The sequence below is a fragment of the Misgurnus anguillicaudatus genome, chromosome 9 (genome assembly GCF_027580225.2).
Source record: "Misgurnus anguillicaudatus chromosome 9, ASM2758022v2, whole genome shotgun sequence".
NCBI lineage: Eukaryota > Metazoa > Chordata > Actinopteri > Cypriniformes > Cobitidae > Misgurnus > Misgurnus anguillicaudatus.
In genome coordinates this window covers 25,819,740-25,831,734 of record NC_073345.2, presented here as the reverse complement: position 1 = coordinate 25,831,734, position 11,995 = coordinate 25,819,740, and the positions used below count along the sequence as shown (strand labels likewise).

The following is an 11,995-nucleotide window of genomic DNA, read 5'->3' as shown; positions in this document are numbered from 1 at the left end:
TGTAAATGTTTATAGTATAACATGCACTGAAGCTTTTTTTTTTTAGATTTTTTAAAATTATAAATATGTCCCTGTCAAAGAACCAAAATCCAGTCCTGGACACATTGCAGTAATGAAAATTTTCCCCTTAAATGTGGAAAAAAATAGGTTTGTATGATGTCATTTAAAAATAATGTGCAAAATAATACATGAAGAGATGTTTGTAACTGTATGCTGCTTATTTTGATACTCTTACTTTGCATTCACTTTTTTATCAAAATGCTTCATGAGTCATACCTCATAAGTCTAATTTCGCGAGAATCACACACCTATATTTGAGAGGTGATAAAAGAGAACAGATAAAGATAGGATTAAAAATTTTTAGTTTGAAAGCAGAGGGTCTGTTCTTTCATTTGATATTGTATGTTTATATATTTAAATTACATTTTCTGGAAGGCATTAAACTTTTGTGAAAATCATAAAAAATGCTGGCGCTGGCTAACAACTTTTTTTTTAAACGCTGGAGGGGAAAGAGTTAATATATTACCTCGTAGACTAAATACTAAAACTCAAAAACTAAACAAAATTATTTAAAAAACAAGAACAAAATATAAACTATTTATGCACCACTAAACAGAACTCAAACTAAACTGAAGAAAAAAATAGGATTAAAAAAATGAAACCATAACCCTGATGCACATTTGCGATATTCCGGTAATTTCGACATATCTTGCAGCCATAAAAAAATCAGGTGCATAGTTCAACTGAAATGCTGCAGCTGTCTGAGCGACCTAAAAGGAAGAAAGCGATTAAAATTTCTTAACAATTGTGTAATGAGAATTGTAACCATATGAGAAAGATATAAAATACTACATCTGATGGTAACTGTTGACTAAAGCTGTTCTTTTCAAAAGCACATAACGTTAAGAGTACTGTGATTGGTGCAATTATGAAACCTCAAGCATCAATTCATAAACAAGAACATTTTAATAGTGGCCTTATTAGCATGTTTCAGGCCAGCTAAAAATTGTACAGGGACAAACTTACAACCAAAAAGAAAACACATGAACCTTAAAAAAGCACCAGTTTACACTATTCGTCTGGCAAATATAAATCAAACCTATAGTTTATTTAAAAAAAACTGTACTTCCATCAACACTGAAATATAGTTTGAACACGGGAAACTGTCAAAGCCAGTTTTGGATTGTGCGCATTAATATGGATTTCATGGGAACGTCCCGCTCCGGGGATCTCAAACCAGTCCATTCAACTCTCTCACAGGACTGAAATGAGACACACCACATAGCCGCTGCGATCTGAACCGCCACAAGATTAAAAGCTCGCTTAAAAAAACCCACCAATTCCACCAGTGGCTGTCATGCTCTCCCCCTCTGGAGGCCGTCAATCATCTGGACCCTTCAGCATAAACCCAAGGGCTAATCATCATGCAGAGGGCACGCTGGGATATGCGTACATGCACCGACGGCCAAAAGGGCAGAACTCGCAGGTGCAGGAAATGAAAAACAGACGGGGAACATGATGAGGTGTCACTTGAAGAGAATAAGGGTACGCGCTGTTCGATATTTCAAACTTTATTGACAGTCAAACGTGTTACAAAGAAGCTGCAAAATTAGGCCTGTACAAACTTGGAAATGAAAAACCAAAGGCCGAGACTTCAAAACCAAAGATGTGAGCTTCAAATGAAGGGGAGATCGGAGGAGAGAGAGAATAAACATCATTAGCCTTCACAGAAGGATGTAAAGAAGCTCCTCCGGCATAAAGCCGTATAACAAAGGAAAGAGTTTAGGGGATATGCAAATTTGTTTTTAGGAATTAAACCTCAACGGCTTCACTATCTCTTTCCTCTTGTCGCTTTGCAGCTAAAACACACAGCAGGTCGTAGCTCCAGCCATCTGCTGTTTGGTCTGTTTCTTTCCACACCTGCTTGGTTTCCACCATGTGGTCGATCTCCACCTTAAACATAAAGTTAGCCTCTGTGCCTAATGCTGATCTGGAGGCAAAATAAAAACATCTTACAGAGACAAGGTCCAAACAGGCAAACGGTAAAGGCTAAAAACATCCCAGGCGTCTGGATGAGAGTCCTGTCTGGATGCTGGGAGCTCTCTCAGGAGGAGTTCGGCTGAAGGCCTTTGGAGGCAGCAAGCATAGCCCGAACTTTAGCCATGAGGTCCTGTATGGAGAGAGAGAGAAAAAGTTAGCATTTGAAGGGAAGGAGAGATCTGGGAACACATACCTAATCTTAGTGTAAACCGCACATGACAACAAGCATATATGAATTTATAAAACCTTGCATGCAACTGTGAGCGATTTGAAATTCAGATTGACTTCGTATCTGTGGAAATCCCAGCTGCTAAATCTGCCTGGTAGTATTTTGTAGAAGAAAACCTCAATCAGGATTCAGGGGCTGTATAATAGCAATCCCCTCCTCATCCTTAGTAACTTGCCGGTGAGCATCTAAATGCTAAAAGAAGCCTGCAGGGTGTATGTGACGCTTGAGAAAATGTACTGCTTATGCATATTTGCTTACTGATCAGCACGTTAGTGGTGTTACTGTTTTTTTAATAAATAAAATTATTCACATAATATCAAGAAAAATACTTTATAGCATCTATAAAATAGCCACAATGTGCTTAGAATATGCAAACAGGTTGTTGACGTCTCACTAGGATGCTTTATTATGGGATCTATTCTGAGCTCTAATTGGTAGCTTGTTTTAAATTGAAAATGTATTCATCATCTGGAAGCTGAATAAATACGCTTTCCATAGATGTATGGTTTGTTAGGATATATTGAAAAAAAATCGTCTTTAAAGGATAACACCTCTGTTTTTCAATACTTTACTATGTTCTTACCTCAACTTAGACGAATGAATACATACCTATCTTTTTTTAATGCGTGCACTTAATCTTTGTACAGCGCGTTGTGAATGTGTTTGCATTTAGCCTAGCCCCATTCATTTCTTAGGATCCTAACAGGGACGAATTTAGAAGCCACCAAACACATCTTTTCCCTATTTAAAGACCATTAAAGGTGCAGTGGGTAATTTTTAGAAGGATCTTTTGAAAGAAATGCAAAATAATATACAAAACTATATAATCAGGGATGTATAAAGACCTTTTTATATTGAACTGTTATGTTTTTATTACTTTAGAATGAGACGTTTTTATCTACATGCACAGAGGGTCCCCTTACGTGGAAGTCACCATTTTGTGACGCCATGTTTCTACAGAAGCCCTTAACGGACAAACTTTTTTACTAAGTTGTCTCCGACAATGACATGTTTTTCCGGTGGCGGCTACCGTAGCTTCTCTATGTGTTTCAAAAGTAAGGGGTGAGTGGACTGAGCCATTGGTTGCAATTTGCAACCTCACCACTAGATGCTGCTAAAATGTACACACTGCACCTTTAAATGAGTAGTTACATGAGTACGTATGGTGGCACAAAATAAAACGTGCTGATTTTTAAGCAGAAAAAAATAAGAACTATATTGTATGGCGGAAGAGCACTTAGTTTGCAGCACTTCGAACTCGGCGTTTGTGCGAGAGGGGTAGTTCTCAGGAGTGATGTCGTACCTGTGCCGAGGTCGAAATGCTGCAAACTAAGTGTTCTTCTGCCATACAATATAGTTCTTATTTTTATCCGATGGGGATACAATTTATGAATGGGGCTATGCTAAATGTTTTTGCTAACACATTCACAACACGCTATACAAAGATTAAAGGGATAGTTCACCCAAAAATGAATTCTGACTTTAATCTCAGAATTCTGACTTTAATCTCAGAATTCTGACTTTAATCTCAGAATTCTGACTTTAATCTCAGAATTCTGACTTTAATCTCAGAATTCTGACTTTATTCTGACTTTATTCTCAGAATTCTGACTTTGGTCTCGGAATTCTGACTTTAGACTCAGAATTCTGACTTTATTCTCAGAATTCTGACTTTACTCTCAGAATTCTGACTTTACTCTCAGAATTCTGACTTTAATCTCAGAATTCTGACTTTAATCTCAGAATTCTGACTTTAATCTGGTGAAAAAAATATTTGAATTCTGACTTTATTCTCAGAATTCTGACTTTATTCTCAGAATTCTGACTTTATTCTCAGAATTCTGACTTTATTCTCAGAATTCTGACTTTATTCTCAGAATTCTGACTTTATTCTCAGAATTCTGACTTTATTCTCAGAATTCTGAGATTAAAGTCAGAATTCTGACTTTATTCTCAGAATTCTGACTTTAATCCCAAAATTCTGACTTTAATCTCAGAATTCTGACTTTAATCTCAGAATTCTGACTTTAATCTGGTGAAAAAAATATTTGAATTCTGACTTTATTCTCAAAATTCTGACTTTAATCTCAGAATTCTGATTTAATCTCAGAATTCTGACTTTAATTTGGTGAAAAAAATATTTGAATTCTGACTTTATTCTAAGAATTCTGCCTTTATTCTCAGAATTCTGACTTTATTCTCAGAATTCTGACTTTATTCTCAGAATTCTGAGATTAAAGTCAGAATTCTGACTTTATTCTCAGAATTCTGACTTTAATCCCCAAATTCTGACTTTAATCTCAGAATTCTGACTTTAATCTCAGAATTCTGACTTTAATCTCAGAATTCTGACTTTAATCTCAGAATTCTGACTTTAATCTGGTGAAAATATTTGCATTCTGACTTTAATCTCAGAATTCTGACTTTAATCTCAGAATTCTGACTTTAATCTCAGAATTCTGACTTTAATCTCAGAATTCTGACTTTAATCTCAGAATTCTGACTTTAATCTCAGAATTCTGACTTTAATCTCAGAATTCTGACTTTAATCTTGTGAAAAAAATATTTGAATTCTGACTTTATTCTCAGAATTCTGACTTTATTCTCAGAATTCTGACTTTATTCTCAGAATTCAGATTTTAATCGCAAAATTCAGATTTTAATCGCAGAATTCAGATTTTAATCGCAGAATTCAGATTTTAATCGCAGAATTCTGACTTTAATGCCAGAATTCTGACTTTAATGCCAGAATTCTGACTTTAATGCCAGAATTCTGACTTTAATGCCAGAATTCTGACTTTAAAGTTTGAATTCTGGGATTAAAGTCAGAATTCTGGGATTAAAGTCATAATTCAAAAATTTTTTTCACCAGTGGCCCTAATCCTCTTCTGTAAAATCGTATGTGGACTTCCATAGTAAGAAAAAAAAAGAATACTATGGAAGTAAATGGGCCACGAATATCTTTGTTACAAACTTTTCTCAAAATATCTTCCTTTGTGTCCATCACAACAAAGAAATTTATACAGGTTTGTAACAACATGTTGACAGAATGATGACAGAATTTTCATTTTTGGGTGAACCATCCCTTTAAGTGCACGCATTGAAAAAAGAAAAGGTATGTATTGAGGTAAGAACATAGTAAAATATTGAACCACTGTGGTGTTATCCTTTGAAGTTGTCCAAATGAAGTCCTTAGTAACTGCATCCACTCGCAAAAATAAAGTTTTGATATATTTACAGTAGGGAATTTACAAAATATGAAACATGATCTTTACTTAATATGCTAATGATTTTTCAGCATAAAAATGAATAATTTTGACACCTCCAATGTATTACTGGCTTGCTACAAATATACCCGTGCTATGAGGCCTGGTTTCATGGTCCAAGATCACATTTGGTCAAAGTCATCCATTTAATTTTGTTTTGTTTTGTATAGGGTGACTATATGTGCCATTTTTCTGTGACGCTTCGTGGTTAGGATATCCAGTGTGTCTTCTGGAAGTCGTATTTGTCGAGTTTTTAGGCTCATGATAGAAAGTCTCATAATCCAATGAAAAGATCTGCAGCATTATAGTTTGATTTCACTCATCGCTTTCAATCTTTGACAAGACCTTACTCAGTCAATATTAAATATTTCAAGGTTATTTTTCACAGATTGTTCTTTACATTATGATTTTATGTAAAACAGTACATTACAAAAATTACTTTTGCTGGGTTTTCAAAGACAAGATCACAAATGTATAAAGAAATCACAGTTATTAAGCTACGCTACGATTCAATACATTTCTGCCTATTATTAGTTCTGGTGACGGCTTTAACATCATCCTCTGCCACATCCTGGAGATTACATATCAAACTTGGAAAATGATCCTTCTGGAACAGGTGGCTAAATTGCAGTTGTCATAGGAGCAAGGTTTGCTCATTGATGTTTTCTAAATTAAGCCACCGCCGCCCTCCACCTCCTCATCCAACCACGAGAAAGTTATTAACCCGAAAATTCCAATAAAACCCCAGCAAAATTAATCGTAAAACAAACAAGTGGTCACGAGAAGCACGAATGTCACACATGCAGGCATCGGCATGCCTTTCCCTCCAGACGATTTTTAACAGAAGCAAAAAAACACTATAAAAGAGTGCTGAGGCTGATCTCTATCGCCAATAAAAACTAAATCTAATGGCTTTCATGTGGGTTGGAAAAAGTCACGCCTCATTTTATGAGAAGGTACAAAGGGGACGTAACCTCCCGTCCAAAACTAACACTTTCATCCAGCCAGTAAATCGCCATCTAGCTGACCAGGCGTAACTATTACTGTTTCCCTCTACAGGAGCCTTACATTGAAGTGATGCTGTTTTACTCACAATGCAGTGTGGCTGAACAATTTGCTAAGGCGAGATAAGAAAATATACTACTTCTTGAAGGTGTCTATGGACTAAAAAACAGTGCTACCCAAAAGGAAAGGACAGAACATGGATCTTAGATCACAGTATGATTATCTAATACAATACAATTACAGGACTAAGCTGGGATAAAAGCCTTTAAATGACTCCAGCAGATAAGTGCAATGAAATGAAGACATCTTCAGCATGATTAGAGCTCATTAAAAGACCACGACTCTGAGGCGTAAAAATATCTAAGAATGTGAATGCCCGACTCTTTTCTCTCTCTCACGATATGAACATACGTCTTTGTGCTTTCTGACACTGAACTACATTTCTGCAATATGCACGTAACTAACACCCAAATTGCTTTTCGCTTTTCTAGTTATTTGGGTCCAGACCTTGATCAGTTTGACAGGTAACCCACATTCTAACTCACATTATCAGAGTTCAAAGTACATCTTATCCACTTCAAGTTCAGAGAGGTGGTACTTTGGTGACAGGCCTGGGTCATTTAAAAGCAATTTTGAAGAATGCTCCTAAAAGCTCCTCAATTTACTCATGTCCTAGATACTAAGGACGAAAATCAGACTTTTTTCATATCCCCCCCTTTGCACTCTTACCCAGTCTCTTTAAAAGTACACTTGGGCCGTGTCTGAAATAGCCCCCTATACCTGCAATCACTATTCTTAACATTAGTTCACCAGTATAGTTATAGTGAATGAAAATGATTGAGTGAATTCAGACACTTGAGCTCGCTAAAAGCCTTGCAGTGCAGGTGCCATCTTCCGCCAAAATACACAATAATTAAATTTGGGGCAAGCCTCAGTGGACAATACTCATTATTGCAGTGCATTGTGGGATTGAACGAGTGGACTCAATAATGTCCACTGACTTTGGTCACAAAAAAAGGATGTTCTCTAAAATGCACTATTTGAGGGTATAGGGGGCTATTTTGGACACATCCTTGGTATTATGGAATGCACTGATACAAAATTTCAGTGTCGATAGCGATATTTGATTACTTGGAATGACATCTGCCAATACCGATTCATAACAATAAGTTTTGCTTATAAGTTCAGACCATACAAACTGCAACTTTTTCACCTAGAGGTGCACCGATATATCGGACAATAAAAGCTTTTTTTTACACTATTGGATGTTTTTACTATCAGTCCATATATCTTGTCAATAAAAAGAGAACAGGAAAATGCTATGAATTTGAGTTCTGTATAGAAAATGTAAAGAAACACCACAGGAAAATGTTCAATATTAATGGTCATTATATGAATTAATAACATTTAGAAAATTGACTCTTCAGAATAAAAAAAATGCTCATTTTCCAGCTCCCTTAGAGTTAAACATTTGATTTTTCTCGTTTTGGAATCCATTCAGCTGATCTCCGGGTCTGGCGGTACCACTTTTAGCATAGCTTAGCATAATCCATTTAATCTGATTAGACCATTAGCATCATGCTAAAAACAACCAAAGTTTCCACATTTTTCCTATTTAGAACTTGACTCTTTTGTAGTTACGTTGTGTACTAAGACCGACAGAAAATTAAAAGTTGTGATTTTCTATGCAGATATGGTTAGGAACTATACTCTCATTCTGGCATAATAATCAAGGACTTTGCTGGCGTAACATGGCTGCAGGAGCCGCAATGATATTACGCAGCAGCCGAACATAGTCACCTGCTATTGAAAGTTACCAAGTCAAGTTTTAAATAGGAAAAATATCAAAACTCTTTGGTTATTTTTTAGCGCGATGCTAATGGTCTAATCAGATTCAATTGATTATGCTAAGCTATGCTAAAAGTGTTACCACCAGACCCAGAGATCAGCTGAATGGATTCCAAAACGGTAAAAATAAAATGTTTAACTCTAGGGGAGCTGGAAAATGAACATATTTTCAAAAAAAGTGGAGTGTCCTTTAATGCAAGTTAATATAACCACTAAACTATCGGTATTGACAGATATCAGTCTGAATAATCGGCTATCGGTACAGGGGTATAAATATAAAATTGGTGCATCTATATTGTCACCAAATTCTACTGTGTTTGTTCGCCCCCTTTGATTGCCAAGATATAATTTGTCCTGATTATCTGCTTTTTAAACATCAGCTCAAGTCCGATAGTGGAAAAAATTTGCTTCTATCTGACGATACAGAGTATATGCCGATATATTGATGCATCCATAGTTGGTATGAGATGTCTCCCCCCCATAGTGAGGCAAACTAGGGGATCGAACGCTTATTATTTTTTGGGGTAACACTTTATTTTTTTCGGTGTCTTTGTTACACATGTTACATGTAATTATTATAGTAATAACAGTTAATTATGCATAATTACATGCAACTAATCCTAAACCAAACCTTATTCCTAGCTTAACCCAATGTAAGTACATGTTGTGATGATTATTACTTGGTACTTAAATACATAATTACAATGTAACAGTGACACCTTAAAATAAAGTGTAACCTTTTTTGGTCTTTTTAAAGCCCTTTTCACAGAGATTACGGAAAATGCACGGAAAATGCAGCTGGGATTGTCCGGGATCATTTGGTTCCTGGTTCATTCACACTGCCAATGATTTTCTGGAATCTGTGTGTGCCTTCGCACACATACCATAAAGATCCCGTAAAGACGTGACATATTTAACTCTTTCAATGCCATTGGCGAGTTAACTCGTAACGCTTCCCTGCCAATTACGAGTATTTCCGTAACTTATGTTTACCTGGAAGTAAAGTCTCACGTGAAAGAGTAAGAACTTTGTGTATGTATCGCGCTGAATCTGATCTCTATCAAAGTCCTTCACAAAAATGGAATTATCTCAGCCTTTTGCTCAAAATTTGGCGTTTTTGAAGAAACCTACACATATTTGAGAGGTGATTACAAGAGAACTAATGAAGGTAGGATGAAACGTTTTTTTTTTGTTTGAAAGCAGAGGATTTGTTTCGTCCATATGAAATATTGTATATTTATATATTTAAAGAAGAACATTTTATGGACATCATTAAACTTTTGTGAAAATCATGAAAAATACTGGCACTGGCTGGCGAAAGAGCTAAAAGTCCTGCACTTTGTCAGGTTTCTCCCACAAAGTTTGCTATTTATCCATGAATTCCCTCTTGAGAAACCATGAGAACGCATTTTAGTTAATGACAAGATCATAAGGAATGCGTGATGCACTGTTCTGTGGTGAATGATCTCACCTTCAGCACAGATAGTGACGAGCTCTCTGATCTCTGCTTCAGTCCAGTTTGCCGACATTTCACTGACCAAAACTTCTGGTTGCGAGGACATGGCACGCCGCTTGCGGCATTGTTTCTCCATCTTGTTCACACAAAATGCTTTCTGTAAATGTTATGGCAATGTTACTAGGTCCTTTTATGGGAGCATTTACACAAAACATTTACAGGATGTGAATCCTCTCAGAAGCCTCTCTGTCAATTTTACAGAAATTTTCTGGGTCTAAAGTGCTGTGTGAATGGGGTTTTACCCCGTACACATCATCCTTTAATAAAGAACTAATAACCTGCCTGGGCGCCCACTGCAATCCACCATACACACCTTCTAATCAAACCATCAGTCACCTGCCGCCCGCGGCACGCAGCCTGTGGTTAACACTGCCAAATAAGAAAAAGTGCCTGACTTTTAGAGACAGAGGAAAACGTAAAACACATGAAATAAAGAGACCGTTGTGTTCCACCGGGAGCTCCATAAAGCAGCGTCCCTTGTTGTTTGGCTGACAGGCAGATATAACGTCCATAAAATCCCAAGGGAGCAGTGGGGAGACGGAGAACATGCTTCCACTGCCTTTAATGTTACAGCTTTTTCATTTGCAGTTGTAAAACTCCACCGGTCTCCATCGGTGTGCCTCCCGAGAGCACTTCTTTCTCTATCAATACTGCACATCATTTTCCTCTGGAGGATCTGCAGCAGACGCACGTGGTAGAGCTGCAGGCAAGGATCAAACTGAGCCGAGCTGAAACTTATATCTGTACCACAGGATCTATGTGTGGTCTGCAGTGTCTGGAGTTTGTCTCTGCCTGGCCGAAAAAGAACATAGGGGACCTCGCAGTGAAATTACAAGAAATGTAGGCGTGCTCAGGCCTGCGGACACTTCTGCCTGTAGTTATTTGTCAAGGTTAACCGTGATACTATCGACTCAGGCAGCGGCTGCTGGTTTTAATAAGAGCCAATTTCGAGACGCTGTGATCCAGACAAAAATCTGAAGCCATGTCACGGCATTGCCCTGTTATTTTTTTTTTAAAACAGAGAGGACTATCTGCTTGACCGCTTTTGTTGGGATCCTATCAGCTGCATGCAAAATTCCTGACAGTATGGTTTGTTTATCATTTCATTTAGACACTGACTTTACAGTATGACCTACAGCAACCTGCGTTTTGCGTTCATGGGAAAATAGGGAAAAGAAAAAGTACAGAATAAAGCTTTTGTTGCATTTCAGTCCCGCCAGGTAAGTAAAGGGATCAAAAACAAGGCTGGAAAGACTGACAGCTGCATTGAATCAGCATGCGATGGTGACAAGCTCCCTTTCAACCATAAACATACACGCGGGCACACAAACATAGCCACCGCTGGCGACAAGGTCACGCAACCAGATAAATGTATTTTTTCGGTTTCAGCACGTAAAGCCCGGCAAACACAAGCCACTGAGATTGACTTTAAATTACATACATTAAAGGTTTACTAAGCGTCTAAAGGTCTCGTCAGCTCTGCTTCACACTTATGTCTGCGTTTCCCCTTTGGCAGTAAATTAAACCAAGTGAGGAAGTAAAAGAAAGTTTCATGAGCTTGTTACAGTGTTTGTAAGGGAGAAAGATATTGATGTTCCTGTAACATTACGGTTACGGGTTTGAAACACTAAACACACAATTAAACTTGATTTAGCCTTAAAATGCTTCAAGTAGAAAAACTTTTATTATTTATTTTCTATAAATAATAAAAAAATATGTATATTATTTCTTAAACATTGAAGAAAAAGAAACAAATATAACATCACATGGCAAGCCATTGTTAATTTAATTTTTTTTTAAATATTTATTTAAATGTTAAAATATATACAGGGTCACCGCACCTTAGTTAACTTCAAAATCAATGACCTTTCAAGGACTTTCCAGGTCCAATACTCTCAAATTCAAGGACTAAATGTGGGGACACATTTCAAGTGAGAGCAAGGTTACATCGTGTTACCTTTTAAGATACATTGTTACAGCTCCCTTTCGAGGGAACTCGCGCCGCGTCACTACGGTGATACTTTAGGGGTAAGTGCGTCTGAATGTGTATATCAAAATTCAACCAATGGTGAGGCTTTATGACAAAGACAG

At 37.1% G+C, this 11,995-nt stretch overlaps 1 protein-coding gene across 4 annotated transcripts in view; it reads right to left on the bottom strand.

Moving 5' to 3' along the window:
- Positions 1-1,555: 1,555 nt before the first annotated feature.
- Positions 1,556-11,995, bottom strand: part of sfswap (splicing factor SWAP) — a 122,916-nt gene continuing 112,476 nt past the window's right edge. For all 4 annotated transcript variants that reach the window (XM_073871356.1, XM_073871357.1, XM_073871358.1 and 1 more), the window contains exon 18: positions 1,556-2,170. In XM_073871356.1, the coding sequence (XP_073727457.1) occupies positions 2,105-2,170 (66 nt within the window). In that variant the 3' untranslated portion in view covers positions 1,556-2,104. The remainder of the gene's footprint in view (positions 2,171-11,995) is intronic.